The 16,484-nt window shown below is 37.8% G+C and overlaps 1 protein-coding gene across 1 annotated transcript; it reads left to right on the top strand.

The window, feature by feature from the left end:
- Positions 1 to 5,320: 5,320 nt before the first annotated feature.
- Positions 5,321 to 15,356, top strand: CENPW (centromere protein W). Its single transcript, XM_006164761.3, has 3 exons — positions 5,321 to 5,814; positions 12,110 to 12,223; positions 14,059 to 15,356. Exons 1-3 carry the CDS (start codon positions 5,689 to 5,691, stop codon positions 14,083 to 14,085), a joined length of 267 nt encoding a protein of 88 aa, XP_006164823.1. The 5' UTR covers positions 5,321 to 5,688; the 3' UTR covers positions 14,086 to 15,356.
- The last annotated feature ends 1,128 nt before the right edge of the window (positions 15,357 to 16,484 follow it).

Raw genomic sequence — 16,484 nt, 5'->3', positions numbered from 1 at the left:
GTGTTCTCTCTCTCTCTCTCTCTCTCTCTCTCTCTCTCTCTCTCTCTCTCTTTCTCTCTGGTCAACTTAAAATAAAGGAATGAATAAATAAAATTAAATAAATAATTCTTTAAAAATTCTATTAAAAAGAGATATTTTTGCACATACTCAAACATACTCTGGAGAGACAGACAGATAGAAGGTGAGAAATCACCCCCTGGGGGGATGGCCACACTGCATCCCCTTCTCCTCCATTCTCCTCTCAGGATCTTGGGCATGCCTGCACATGTGCCCTGCGTGAGGTTTTTTAAGCTCCAGGTCCAACATTCAAGCTGCAGTCAACTATATGGGAGTCCAGCAATGTAACCGTTATGTCATCTCCTAGTCTCAGATTCCTTTTCTTAAAAGTAAAAGAGAGATTTTTGCTATAGGGTATGTGGTTGCTGGAGAGACAGAGAAAGACAGAGAAAATGAGAAGTCACTTTCCACGGGGGATGGCCACACTGCAATCTCTTCTCCTCCATTCTCATCCTCGGGATTTGGGGCATGCATGCATACACACCTGCCGTGTGTCTCAAGTCTCTGGGTCTGGGACTTGAACCATGGTTAACCATGTGAGAGTTGAATGCCTTAACCACCATGCAACCTGCTGGCCCCACACATTATATTCTTTTAAAAACTGTTTTGCTATTTTTAAACCTTTGGGAAAAAAATGTATCTTATAGTTATCATAATTTCCTTAGAATAGATTCTGAAAAACAAATATATCTCTATCAATAATAATATCTTAGCAAACATCAATAGAGTACAATAAAAGCATAAATTCTCAATAGTTTAATGCACTTATCATTGTGTACTTGTAATTGTTTCATGTATATCAGCTTAGAATAGTTTGAGAGGGAAAAAAATACTTTAATAAATTTTGGAATGAACTTTATTTTTGTCTTTCCAAAGTAAGCAGCACTATCAAAGGACTGTGCCCTTTCTAAATCATGACAAAATTCACTGCCCTTCCTACACAGATTCTCTCCTTTATCTAGACTCCCTTTTACTTTCCCTGGCTCTGGAATGAAAGGCTGTGAGGTCGTTCAGGGCACTTCCACTTTAGGAAGAAGAGTTCTAATTGTGCGGACTAGGGTTTCAGCAACAGTCTTGTAATTTTTATCCCTTTGAAGAAAAAGGAAGTTAAATGACTAAAACACAGGAAAATAAAAGAACGTTTTGAAATTTTAAATTCTGCTGAAATTTTCCAATGTTTTATTCTGTGACTCTATAAATGAGGGTAAAGCGTCTATGAAACTTTTTAAAAGAAAGCAATCCAGCAGGATTTATATGTTTCTCCTATACTTAAAGGAAGTATAACATATCAGAAAATTAGAAGACCAGTTGATGCCATAACTTTTTCATGTAGACTTTTTTACTCTAGGCAGTTCAAACTCTGATGATTTTATTTTGTGTAAAATAGAATTAATATTTTTGCTAGCGTTACCAGTATCATTATTTTGTAAAGACCAAGTAAGATAATATGTAGCTTCATTACAGGGATAAATACAATTATTGCATTCATATCTTATTTAAATATTATGATAAGTAAATGAAAAATGCTAGAAGTGTATTTTTACTGTAAAAGTGTTAAAAAAAGGAGATAAATTGAAAGATGTCTTCTTTGAATCCTGCTTCTTGATTTCTATTCACCTTGAAACCTTTTTTTGTTTGTTGTTTTTTAATTGCCAGAGGGTACATGCGGTTTCCAAAGAGAGAGAAAGAGAGAAATGGGGCATGGTCATGCCACAATCTTAGTTCCTCCATTCCTCTGTCCTGTTGAGATTTTGAGCATGTCCACATATGAACCGTACATGTGTTTCAAGACACTGGAGTTGGGGCTTGACCCATGATCAGTCATGTGAGATCCAGCTTTCGATGCACAGTACTTAACTGCTGTGCTATAGGGCCAGTGCCCTCCAAAACTTCGTAAGAGAATTGTGTGTTAGTTTGCTAGTTGTACTGTCTAGTACGACAGCCATCAGTTCATGTGGCTATCATATCATGTGGCTAGCAGATGTAAATGCAAATTAATTATATTTAAATAAAATGAATATCATTTGTCACACTACTCGTATTTTAAGTGCTCGCTCATCCTATATCACTGATCTATTGGACAGAGTAGATAAACAAAATATCTATCATTGAACAAAGTCTTAATTGTACAGCACTGCTTTGGAATCAAGTCTAGGAAGAGAGACTACGGTAGAAGAAGAATGTCCTAGTGATTGCAATGTCCTGATCCTCAGAACCTGGAAGGCCCATGGCAAAAGGAACTTTCCAGATGTAGTTATATTAAGGACCTTGAGATGGAAAGATTATCTCGGACTGTCTGGGTAGGCCCAGTATAATTACAGGAGTTTTTACAAGATTTCTTATAAGAGGGCAGGAGGGTATAACTAAAAAAAAAGAAAGAAAGAAAGAAAGAGAGATGTGATAATGGGAAAAAAAGTCAGTGTAATGTGGTTTGTAGATGGAGAAAGAGACCATGAGCCAAAGACGTAGGTGACCTCTGAAAGTTGGAAAAAGGCAAGAAATTTCAGTATCCTTTAAAGCCATCAGAAAGAATGCAGCCCATTGAATTCTTGATTTTAGGACTTCTGATTTTCAGAACTATGAGATGAAAAAATGTGTGTTTTTTAAAGCCATCTCATTTATGATAATTTGTTACATTACCATCAGAAAACCAATACACATTACACTGTACTTTTATTCCCCTTTCAATGATCATTCTTTGTGTCTGGTTCTTTCTATTAGAATAAATATTTCAATAAAAATTTTCTATATGCACAAGCAGATTTTAGGCAGTGAAAAGTGCAGTAGTGAAACATGAAACAGAGATGGTTAGGGAGTTCAGGCTAGCAGGGACATGTGTAGCTTATGTTGGTAAATATTTAATAACTTGCTCTAAAAATCATGAATGACATCAATGGATGATATGTAGCATTTGTCAATTTCCATATTGTAAATACCTGTAACATCACTGTTTTTAAGCTACTGAAGATAAAACTAGAAAGAGGTTCTGGTTTCTGCACATGACTTACATCACTGAGCATAGAGCTAGAAAGAGATGTTAGTTTCTGCGCATCACTTATGTATATGATGTACATGTGTGCACATTGGGTGTTTCTAGGCAAATACATGGACACATGTACAGAGTTTGTATTTTAAATAACAGAGGTTTTATTTTAAATAAGGTCTCTGATACTTGCCAGAACAGAAACCTGAAAGAAATAAAGGGGCTATCCATGTAGATACATGGAACCAGGGCATTCTTGACAAGGTTTTTTTTTGGAAAGAGTAAGTGCGAGCACTTAACAGGCAAGAGTGTGTGTGTTGTGTTTGATATATTTCAGGTGTTTCTGAGGTATATTATCTTAATCCATCTGGCTGCTATAACAAAATGCCATTCATTAGGTGGTTTGTAAACAACACAAAAATTATTTCTCACAATTCTGAAGCCTTGGAAGTCCAAGATCAGGGCAATGGCAGGTTTGAGATCTTGTGAACACCCTTCTTCTGGTTCATAGCTTTTATCTTCTAGCTGTGTCTTGGTGACACAAATATTCAGACCATCACAGATATTATGAAAGCTAAAAGAACTGGAAGAGAGTGAGTTGTTCAGTTGCAGAAGTTAAATTAGGAAGTTAATTTTATATCTGTATATATTTGTAAGTGAGTGTACACTTGAAGGGGGAAGACAATGTCACCAGTGTGAGTGTCTCTCAAGGTTTTGACTTCATCACAGGAAAGAATTGAAGCATGAATCAGTAAGGCAAAGAAAGTTTTTCAAGGAAAGATAATACACTCCGTAGTCAGGACTGATTCACAGGCAGAGACAACATGGAGTGCCTTTCAGGATCTTCCTTTATGGAGATTTACATTCATACTAACAAATTTTTAGGGATTCAGGGTGGTTTTAAGGATCCCCTGTAAAGAAACTTATTTGTGTCTGCTTTCTGGGTGAGCATGCTTGAACATGGGATGAATGTATTATTATTATCTAAGATCTCCCAAGTGTGTGTTTCCCAGCATGCAAATGGAACAAAAAGTTTACTATAGGTAATCCGTGGTGCTGGTGGGCATGTGTGACCACATGTGAACTACAATGCTACAGATCTTGGTGAACAGACTTCTTATTCTTCTTCATTGTGAAATTTTGTTATTGGGGTTGGCCTTATTCCTACCCCATCCCCTTCCTCAGTGGTTTTTTTCCTAAAGGTTGGCTTGAATTTCTGCCTCCCACTTTTTATTCTTTATTTCAGAAGCAACTCATATGTCACTATGAAGTAAGAGACAGGAGTCCTAAAAATATAGTTAGGGTATAGGCCCAAAATGGAATCACAAAATGACTTACGTTTTGAGATGGAAGCAGTAGTGGCTCAGTGATTGACCTAGGCAGCATGGCCTAGACCTAAAACAAAGGCTTTCTTGAGGCTCAACCACATTCCAGGAGGAAGATAAGATAATAGATTTCATGGCCCAAAGCTTTAAGACAAAGACTCGACTCCCACATCACTGACCACAGTTTGAGTCCTGGACTTGGTGGCTTGCTTTCCCTTTCTCTCTCTCTGTCTTCCTTTGGTCGAATTTAAATAAATAAATAAATCCAATTTTGAAAAAAAGGAAAATAGTTGAACCCATTCAGCATGTGCCCCTTCCTACCAGGAGGGGAATGAATGCTCAAGCCTCATCTAGAACCTAAGTCCGGATAAAGCTCTTCCTGACCCAAATAAAAACCGTTGGACACAATTCTTCCTTGGCAACCCAGTTTCCGGGATAACCTCCCTTCTTAGAAACTTTGTCCTTTAATAAACTCCACACTTTGTTAATAAATTCTCTGCTTTGCTACTACACTCCTCACTTTGGTATACCTACTCTCGTCGTCTGTGAATCTAATTCTTCCTGAACTGGGACAAAAACTTGTGTCTCACAGCAAGTGTGGGGTCGATCACCCGTGCCCCAGCATCAACTATAGGTACCATTTTTTTCCTTCTTTAGGGACAAAACAAAGACATCCATAGGTTAGCACTTACACTACACATGAAAGTAACTGTTAGATGAGAAGAGCCTTAATAGGAGCAGCCTTTGTACAAAAAGCAAGAAACATGAGAAGACCTAAGGTAAGACCAAATTAAATTCTATAAAAGTGTAAATTGTTAATATCAATCATTCTTTGCTAGGAAGAATCAGGGTTTTTTAGGAATCCTGATAACACACCACAAACTTCTTTCTGCTCATGTACTTTTCATTCGGGTCAATATAGAGTGAGAACTGGAGAACAAGTGCGACTGCTTTGGCGTACCAGCCAGTTCCTTCATAATGTCTCAACTCAGGGAACCAAGAGGAAATAGACACACATTGTGGAAGTAACACATAAAGGTCATTAAAAGAAGTCCCTTAATGACGTCAGGGCGCAATCGGACGCCCTCCTCCCCCTGGGCGTTTCCCAGGAGCTTCGGGAGGAGGGGGTGGCGCGGAGCTGACGTCACTACCAAGCGTCCGGCGCGCTCCGTTGGCGGCGAATTCAAACGTTCGGACTTGGGTCTCTGGACCTGAGGAAGCGTCAGAGGGGCCAGGTTCTCGGCGTTACCGGCGTGGCTTTGAGCTTGTGGCCCCTGCGGCGAAGATCTCGGAAACAGAAGCGGCTGGTGGGTGAGAGGGAGAATGGCGCTCTCGACCATCGTCTCTCAGAGGAAGCAGATAACGCGGAAGGCTCCCCGCGGCTTTCTAAAGCGCATTTTTAAGCGGCAGAAGCCTCACCTTCGTCTAGATCCAACGGCTGACTTACTGGTGAGATGCCATCCCTTCTCAGGAGGGAGTGGGGCGGGAGGAGGTAAGGGAAACGACCCCCAGCATTTATTTCGCAGTCCCTCGTCAATCTTTAGCTCTTGCCCCACCCTAGCATGTCAGCCCGTATTTCTGACGCCTGGTTGTGACCAGGGTCCGCCGAAAGGTACGTATCTGGCCCTTTTAAAAAGGAGGCTAACAGCCACACCACTTTAAGCAGAAAGCTAACATAAAGTTCCCGTTTAAAGTTCTTAAGTATTACTGTTCAAGAACACAATCTGACACTGTAATTAGTGTACTTCCAAAAGGTACGAAAGATCCCACCCTTTAAAAAAAAGATTTTGGAATTCAGACTAGGTCACTTTTATTTAATTATTTTAGAAGGCATTGCCTACATGCCTTTTAAGTACCTCCCTTCATGCCTCTCTCCTTTTCTCTTCTATTTAAGTCGTTAACTAAACTCATTGCCCCATTTGCCCGTCCTTAGGCTGCTTACTAAAGAACTCTGATTCGAAAGTTTATTTGTAAGTAGAATACTCTCAATTGTGAATTAATTTTTCTAGACAAATAACAGAACCCCTATTAGTTCAGTTTTTAAACCAGGCCACTAAATCCTTTTTATCTGACTTATAGTACCTGAAGTATAATGCTCTCTTCATAAATAGCCCCAACCAAACCACTGTGTAGTAGCGCTTCTGTGTTGAAGTAAATTCAACGTTTGTGTGTTGATTGCCTGGGACACATGTTACTCCAACTGAATGAATACCATGGGAGGTACCTCCTGTGGCTTGTCACTGGCCTCTCTGTCTATTGGAGGCACGAGTAATTGATTGCCTGGGACACATGTTACTCCAACTGAATGAATACCATGGGAGGTACCTCCTGTGGCTTGTAACTGGCCTCTATGACTATGGAAGCCAGTATAAGTGGGCATCTGATTTCCAGGAGGTTAAGGGAAAGAATTGTGGATAACAAGGGCATATCACATACATAGTTTTGGGAATACATCATTCTAGATGTTTGTAAACATCATTGGTGCCCTCCCTTCTCTTTTCTATGTAGCATCCCTGAGTTCACAGCCTTCTCACCTGTGGTCTCTCTTTTTGCTAGACTACAAAGGAATTGTCTACATTTTCCCCTTATTTGGTCTCTAAAACCAAAACATAACATTTCTTTTTTCCTTGGAAAAGTACTGTTTCAATGGCCTATACTCCTTTTTCCTTAAATCTTGTAAGAAAAGGCAATATATGCTGTTTTATATGCTTGATTCCCATCTTCTACCCCATAGTGGTGGCAGAGGTGCTGTTAAGGGATGGAAAAGTGTTGGGGTTGTGAAATCCTTGGTTCTTTGGGTCCAGATCACTAAAATTAGAGATCTGTCCCTAGGCACAAAATGAAACCACAACCACGAATGAAGTAGATACAAAAGAAGGTTTAATAGAAAGAAAGGAAAGAAAAGAAAGAAAGTACACCCAAAAGGTTGTTGGGCGGGCAGATTGCCAGGTGGCAACCGCGCTTGGTACTAGTTAACTGTTATTTTATTACTAGAGGCCATGAATGTTCATTAGTGGGAGGCCCCTTACGCTGCCTATGTCCTTCCTTTAAATTTGAATCCACACGTTTTCTCCTGCACCTGCGCACCTTCCTCACAGGTAAAGTGAGGAATTTGATCACCTAAATGCGAACGCCCAGTGCAAGTCAGGTTGCCCAAATTAGATTGCCCAATTAGTCTATCGCCTTAATGACCAAAACGCTTGCTTGAGTCCTTTTGATGGAAGAAAAATCCACGAATTATCTCTGTATGCTTCCCTCAAGCCTTAAGGAAGGAATATGACAAATTACCTCGCCCTCCTGGCACCAGGGGCTAGGTGAGCCTTTTGCTTTTCTCTTAGGGCTGCCCGCTCATGGCTAACTAACTGCCTACCACAGTGCCAGCAATGAGCTGGATTAAATTGAAATTCAGTTGCACAATATTTTTAGGTAGTTTATACTGGTGTTTTCACTGCACTTCTAAATAGAGGAGAAAATGAACTTAAGGGTATTTGGGAGACTACCAGCTGTTGTATATAGTTTGGAAATTTCTCAGATAGCTTCCTCCCACATCTCCTTTCTGTCCCAAAGTGACCCATGGACAAGTGGATTCCTTGGTGAGGTAGGATTCAGGTGTGACATGGAAAACAAGGGGATCTGAAATTCTAGGCAGTTGTAGTGATGGGAAAAAGAAGGTTCTTTTGGCCATAAGCTGTTCCCAGTTAGTTGCTTGTCATCAAGAGTGAAAAACAAAAACAAAAAAAACAATTCTCCTCCTTTACTACTTTGTGTGTTTCCTGCATCACCCTGGTTTCTTTGCTTATCGTTTTCTACTCTTTTGACACTTTATAATCTTACTAGCATGTGTTCCATATTACCCATGAAGTTTACTATAGTTAAAGCAGTGTGATTTGATCCCTTTTTTTTTCTAAATTTGGACAGTGGTAAGAGTGCATACATACATTTTAGCTGTTGGGACTCTAACACCGTTCTCTAGGAATTTTAGTGGTTGCTGTTGTCTCCCAGTGTGGTGTGCAGCTTTTCCACGGCCAAGAATGATATCTAATGCTAATTTGTCTCTGTATCCATGGTTTATACTGAGAAAGAGGAAAATTATTTTATGCAGGCTAATAATCTGAACTACATCCAAAAAGGGTGTGTTTTAATTGGAATTTATTAAAAAAATTTTTTTGCCTTATTTGGAGAGATATGGACATATTATTTGTTCACATAGTAATTATTGATTACTATGTATGGGTAGCGGGCTAAAGGTCATTGGGGATACATTACTGGGAAGATTAAACATAGTTTTTGCCTATATGGCACATGGAGGAAGACAGTCGGGAGAAACTGCAGCATAATGTATGTGCAGTGTTAGGAAGTTCAGGGTGTAGTTGAGCTATATAATGTTACATACTGAGAAGAGCTGAGCTTTTCCTGGAGGTCTACAAACCAGTAGAATGGTTGGAGGGAAGGCTGCATTTGAATTGTGAAAATATTTAGGTGACCTAGTGTTGAACTAGAAGCTGGAAAAGGTGAAATTTGAAAGACCTAGTCAGTGGGGTTCAGTGTTCCAAAATTTGGAATTTATCCTGAGGGATCTGAATACTGTTTGTCTTAAAAAGTAGAAAATATAGATTAATAGATGGAATAATTATGCTATATTATACAATGTTTTTGATGTCAGGGGAAATAATACCTTTTTTTTTTTTTTGAGTTTTTTTTGCTATAGGGCGCGTGTGCTCGCCAGACAGACAGACAGAGAGAAAGCGAGAAATCACCCCCCAGAGGGGATGGCCACGCCACAGTCCCTTCTCCTCTCTGGATCTTGGTCACGCATGCACATGTGCCAGCGTGAGTTCTGGGACTCGAACTGCAGTTGACTACGTAGGAGTCCAGCGACATAGCCATTATGCTAACTGCTGGTCCCAGTACCTTTTTTTTAAAAAAGAGATTTTTGCTGTAGGATGCATGTGCTCGTTGGAGATACAGAGAGACATAAAGCGAGAAATCACCCCTCAGGGAGGATGGCCATGCCACAGTCCTTTCTCCATTCTCTTCTTGGGAACCCAGGCACGCATGCACACACGCCTGGTGTGAGTTTCATGCCACAGGATCCAGGATTCATACCATGGTTGATTACGTTGTAGTCCAGTAATATAATCTCTACACCATCTGCTGGTCGCAGAACTAGATATCTTTTGTAGAGTTTTTTTTTTTTTTAATTATTAATTAAATGGCAAAACATAATGTAAACAGTCAGAATTGAGGTATTTACTTAAGAGTTATTTGCGAGTGTTGAAGAAGATAGTACATCAAAAAATACCAAGAGTGGGGCCAGCAGTTAGCGTAATGGCGTAGCCATCCCCCCTGGGGGGTGATTTCTCGCTTTCTATCTCTCTGTCTCTCTGGCAAGCGCACGTGCCCTATAGCAAAAACCTCTCCAAAAAAAAAAAAAAAAGTATCATCTTCCATAGATTGTCAGCTTATTAGGTTTAAATCCCCAAACCCATTTTTCCCAAATTTCACTAGATTACTTTTAAACACCTATGTTACAATCCACTAAAGATATCCATGTGATAGTATTTAAAACCACATTATCTAGTTATTTAAAATTTAGTGAACTGTGGGGGAGTGTTTGTGTGTAGTAAACAAGAAAGTGAATATTAAGTATTGTGTATGAATTGTTCTTCAAACGGCAAAGACTGTGTACTGTGATGTAAACAAAAAAAGTAAATATATGCTAAAGATATTATTTAATTTGATCTAAGTTGGTAGTGGCCTCAGACTCCTGACAGAAATAAAGGATAGGGAAGATGCGATCAATAAAGGAGCAGTATATATGATCCTAGAGAGTACTGAGAACTTTACCTAATTTTAGATTCTCTTTTGCTTGGACTGTGTGTTCCTTAACTGTTTTCAAGATATGTACATGCAAATTGAGTAGCACTTTTTATCCAAAAAGTAGCACTTTTTTGGATAAAGATTTTGAGTAAAATATATAGCTAAACATTATTGCACATATGCAGGTAGTGATATTACTTATGTTATTATCTATGGTATATAGTCATCCCTTGATCTCTCCATGGGAATTGTTAACAGGAATATTTCCTACCCACAACCGCCAGATGAGATACGAAGTCCACAGATACTCAAGTACCTTAATATAAAATGGTATAGTATTTTCATATAATACATACATATCCTTCCATACACTTTAAAGCATCTCTACATAAAATGATACATATGTGTGTCTGTGTGTTTTGCTTATATGCAGAGTTTGCCTTGGTAAGAATATACAAAATTAAAAGAAAAAACTGGCAACCATGGTTAACTGTGGAGAGAGACTTTTTTTGAGAGATTTTTGCTATAGGGCATGTGTACTTGGTAGAGAGACAGAAAGCAAGAAATCACCCCCCAGAGGGGTGGCCATGCTGCAACTCCTTCTCCTCTATTCTCCTTCTGGGATTCTGGGCATGCACACAAACGTTTTGTCTAGTGTCAATTTCATGATGCTGGTCTGTGACTAGAATTGTGGTTGGCTAAGTGGGAGTCCAGTGCCTTTACCACAGCAGAGAGACATTAACTTTGACAGTCTACTCCTTTGTAGATTTTTTGGTTTTATAGTTTTATTTTGAAGTAATTGTAGATTCAGAAGAAGGTACAAAAATAGTACAGAGTTCCTGTGTATTCCTTATCCAACTTCCCATAAATACTTACATTTTATATAACTATAGTTCTTTGTTGGCTTTTGAATTTTACAGTGTTTGCCTATTTATTTAAAATAATCTTTAAAAAGCTTAAAGATTATTATTGTTTTTTAAACAAATATTTATTTAATTCTATTTGTTGTTATTATTTTTTCAGTTTCACCAGAGAGAGACTGATACAGAGAAAAAGGAAAGCAAGAAAGCAAGCCACCAGGTCTCAGACTCAAATTGTGGTCGGCCATATGGGAGTCCTGCTCACTTAACCCCCATGCCACCTGTTGGCCACTGTACATATGCTTTTCAACTCAGCAAACTTAAAATTTTCATGATTAACATATTTTTGACTAGATATTTCAAAAACAATCTTCTTAGACCTCAAATTGTAGAATAAGAGAATGCATAAAATATAGTAGTAAGTATGTTTAGATTTAAAAATTTCTAGGGACCAGCAGTTAGCGTATTGGCTATGTCGCTGGACTCCCATGTAGTTGACTATGATTCGAGGCCCAGACCCATTGACTTAGACTCACACTGGGCAGGTGTGCGTGTGTGCCCAAGATTCCGAGAGGAGAAGGAATCACAAAATGGCCATCCCCCTGGGGAGTGATTTCTCACTTTCTGTCTCTCTGTCTTTCTGGTGAGCGCACATGCCCTATAGCAAAAACCTCACCAAAAGAAGAAAAAGAAAATTTTTCTAGACAGTTAATAATACATTTTAAATTTAAATTTATTTCAAATTAGAAGTGAGTGTATTTTTTTATAGTCCTATTAAGATTTGATATATAATGGTGTTTATAATACAATAATTACATTGTTTATGACCTTTGGCTTACTTTGCATTGCCTGATTTATGTATTGCAATGACTGTCTTTTTGTATGAAATATAAGATGGACTTACATTAAATTGAACTCTATGTAATTTTAATTGAAGAGTTAATTGACTTAATCATAATAATAAGTAGTTGAATAATACATTTTGGGTTTTTAATTTTTCAGAGTTATTTCATAGTACCAGTATTTGTGTTTAAAAAATTACATTTGCATTTTCTCTTTTAAAGGTTCATCTGAACTGTTTACTCTTTGTTCATCGTTTAGCAGAAGAGGCCAGGATAAATGCTTGTGAGAATAAGTGCAGAATCCTTAACAAGGACCATGTACTGGCTGCAGCAAAGGTAAAAATCTGTGTATCTTTTTTTGAGCAAGTGTTAACTCAAAAAATATCACTTGGTTTATCATCACTGCCTAATTGAGATACTGTATTCACCTTGTTTGACTGAGTTGATATTTGGCTTTTTGTGTTAATGCAGTTAGTTATAGAGTTTGATTTTCTTTTATAGGGTGCATATGCTTGCCAGAGAGACAGAAAGCAGGAAAACACTCTCCGTGGGGGATGACTATGCTGCAATCCCTTCTCCATTCTCTTTTTGGCATCGTCAGCATGCACGCACATGCCCAGTGTGAATTTTAAGTCACCAGGTTTGGAACTCAAACTACAGTTGACTATGTGGGAATCTAGCAACAGAACCATTACTCTTATCTGCTGGTCCCAATAACTTTATTTTTCAAAGATGTCAATAGATGGCCTACCTCAAAAACTTCCATAGTCAGATCAGTGTAGATTACCATCATACTATACCTCCTTGTCTAGTCATAACACTATTGTTTATAAGTAGAACTTGTTTCTTTATGAATGTGTAGGAAACTAGCGACTATAGTTGTCTGGAGGAGATGAAAAAGAGACTTATTTTCGACAGTCTGCCTCTTTGTAGACATTTTTATTTTAATATTTTTATTCTGGAATAATTATGGACTCACAAGAATGTGTGAAAGTAGTCTATAGTGTCCATATAACCCTTTATCCAATTTTCCGCAAATGCAAACACCTTATATAACTTACAGAGTTATATAAATCGTGGAAGCTTATGAGAAGTAAAGCAGTAAGAGTGTGTTGAACCCTGTTTAACTTAGCATTTTGTAAATTTATATTTTGGAAATTCAAGTACATAATACTTTATTTTATAGTACTCATGTTAATAGCTTATAGAAGGAAGAACTACGGGCCTCTAACGAAGCCTAGAAATGTACACACCCTGGCATTTGTTAGCGGTTTTAAATTGTCTTGCAATGAAAGATTTCCAGGTTGGGGCAAGCAGATAGCATGTTGTTTGGTCACAGGACTACCACATGGCTGACCGTGGTTTGAGTCCCAGGCCTGGTGGCTTGAAGATCACTCTGGGCCTGTGCGCGTATGTGCCCAGAATCCCAGGAGAAGAATGGAGGAGAAGGAATTATAGCATGGCCATCTGCTCTGGGAGGTGATTTTTCAGTTTCCTTCTCACTGTCTCTCGGGTGATCACAACTGTGGCAGAAGTCTTTAAATAAATAAGTAGTTTATTATTTTTTAAAAATTTCCAGGCTTCTAGACTGTTAAAGTCAATGTAGCTCTTTTTCTGCAGGTAAGGCAAAGCTAAAGAGCTTCAAAAGTGTGTGTGCTTTAAATTGTTTGTTTATATTCATGTACTATAAGTGTATTAACCTAAGATTAGAGATAAGTTATTTCAAAATTATTGGAGCTATTCTGGCCTAATGCTCCCAGCCTTTTTACAGCTGAAGGTCTCCTTTTCTGTCAAAGGTTGTGTTTTGGAAATTGTCTATTTAAAGGTGCATGAGATGACCAGACTTGGTCTCTGTATTAATATAATTCTAGCCCAAATATAAGCAATTTAGTGTTGTGGAAGGCTTGTACTACTGAATAATTGTGAAATCTAGAGGTGTCTGTAAAACCAGGTTTTGAGAACCTAGCATGTTTCACATTTATTGAGAGAAGCAGACTATTTTAGGGAGATCTAAGACCACTTATAAGACAGAAGATTCCCTAATCATTAAATGGGTTTATAAATTCAGAGTCTTGTAAATTAGACACATTGGACTATTTAAACTTTATTAAGGAATTATGTTTTGTTTTTCATAGGTATAATCTGAATCTTCATTTTTTCCCCCCTCACAGGTAATTCTAAAGAAGAGCAGAGGTTAGAAGTCAAAGAACACATTTTTGTCCAGGAGATTCTTGGCCATTATTTTTTCAAATACAGCTTCTGCCCTATTTCTCTCTTTTTTTCTGAGGTTCTGATTGCAAATTATTATTCCTGGACTTTTGATATTGGCCCACATATTTCTTAAATGTTTCCATTTACTCCTTTGTATTTTTTCTGTGTCCTTCAGTTTGGATATTTCTGTTTTTTTTTTTTTTTTTATCTTGGAGTTCATGTGTTTTTACCTTTGGCTCTGTTTCACCTGCCCTTAAATATCTAATGAGTTCTATATCAGATAACATTTTTATATTTCATTACATGCTCACACTTTATTTTTCTTTAAAGATTCCTATTTTATTAAATTCTTAATATTTTTTATGTCTTGCTTATCCTTTTCTCTTTTCTTAGACACTTATTTTTAGGTAGTTGTCAGCTAATTCCAATATTTGTATTATTTGTTTGTTACTTGTTTTTTTCCTCTTAGTTTTTGGTCATGCAGTCCTATCTTTTGGCATGCCTAATAAGTTTTGGTCAAATGATGGCTCTTTCTCTAAATAAAGAAAAAGAAAAAAATTTTCCCCTGAGGGGTCAGTATTTTCCCACTATGCAGAGTGGGTGATGGATGATTGCTTCAATTTCAGTGACTGCCAAATCAAGACTGAGTTGTATTTCTACTCGACTCTTGTTTTCCCTTGGCCCTCTAAGTGTTTTAACTGGGATATTGATATATTTCTCTGTGGCCCTCGTGGCATGTACTGAATGCTAATCTTTAACACAGGAGAATGCCAGAAATTCTACTTTTCAGAGTCTTTTCACTTAGGCACAAAAATTCTGAAGAAAAAATGATCTTATAATTGAAAGTCCTGTGTCTCCATCTGAAGCTCTGTTATAGCAGCCTAGAGTCTCAACCTCCTTCCTTCGCCCAGAATTAACAAGTATCTTCATGGTTAAATCAGCCGCAATCATCAATTCACCTCTTAGATTCTCCCCTAGGGTCTTCCCGTTTTTGTTGCCATAGCAGATCTCAGCTGTCATCAAGTAGTGTTTTCTGTAAATTATCTAGCTTTTTAGTTTTCAGTGGGAACGCTGTTTGGCCATAATTTACTCTAACTAGGGTGCCCAAGCATTCTATTTGCCTGTTACATTTTAGCACTCAAGATTCTGCATCCCAGGAAACCCCTCAGTAGTAGGCAAACTAGGACATTTGGTCATTGTAATTTTAACCCATCCAGAAACAGAAGTTAATAAGTTAATTTTATAGGAGGTACTCTTAAGACCCATGAAAAACAATTTTCACTTTAAAATTGTATTTATTTACTTCAACATAGTTGTGGCTAATATTTTTATACATAAAGTATTCTAGGAGGCAAATGTAAGTAATTACTGTTTAGAAATTATACTTATGAGAAAGTTTAAATAGATTGTTTAATTTTTATCTTGTTAATTATGCAAATAATTGGCAAAATTACTGGTTTTGGTTTTGAATTGTAGTAAATGTCTTTTTCTCCCTAAAGTGGGAGTAGTCTTACACAAATTCTAATTTTCTTTTCTCCCTTTTCAAACATCTGACTCCAAAGTGTCTCTTGTTCTTAGAAATTTCTCCTGTGTTCAAGCAGAACTGTCTGTCTTTTGTTTAAGACAGTACCTCCATGCTCTGAGGGGTTCATAGCTAATGCGCAGCACAGGAAAGTGAGGTAGAAGCACACTTTGCATTCCTGGGAACAAAGAGCTGAACTCAGTAACCTGAAGACAATAACTGGTTTCACTTGCACATGTTACACCTTGTCCTTTCTTCTGTTAAACAGATATTTAAAATTTGTACATTTCGTAATGCTGCAAAGGCAAACATTTTTCCTTAAAATATTAATGAAGTCATAACTTTTAGTAAGGCAACACTCTGTATCAGTCACATGATTTATTCTTTGGATGATTACTCTGTTTTGTGATGGTATTCATGCTATCTTCAATTATATTTTACTCTTTCTTAAAGATTTTTACCATAGGGTGCATGCATTTGTTGGAGACAGAAAGTGAGAAATCCTCCCCCAGGAGTATTGCCACTCCACTGTCCCTTCTCTGTTCCCCCCTTGAAATTTTGGGCACACATGCACACACGCCCAGTATGATTTTCAACCCACTAGGTCTAGGCCTTGAACCTGCAGTCATTCATGTGGGATCCAGCGCTTAACTGTCACACCACCCACTGACCCTGCTTACTTTTAGTTTTATATGCCTTTCTTATTTTGCCAACTAGAATATAAACTTTTGTAGGGCAAGAAGTTCTAATTATTTAGAAAGAAGTCTAATTATTTAATTCCTCAAAGCACATGTACAGATTTCTTATTTAATTTCTAAAACAAGGACTGAATTTTTGACTGTGCTTGATGAAGAGGGAGCATCA

Source organism: Tupaia chinensis, unplaced genomic scaffold, assembly GCF_000334495.1.
Source record: "Tupaia chinensis unplaced genomic scaffold, TupChi_1.0 Scaffold143711_1, whole genome shotgun sequence".
NCBI classification, from domain to species: Eukaryota; Metazoa; Chordata; class Mammalia; order Scandentia; family Tupaiidae; genus Tupaia; species Tupaia belangeri.
Note: the sequence above shows the minus strand (reverse complement) of the source record. Positions and strands in the feature narration are given on the sequence as shown.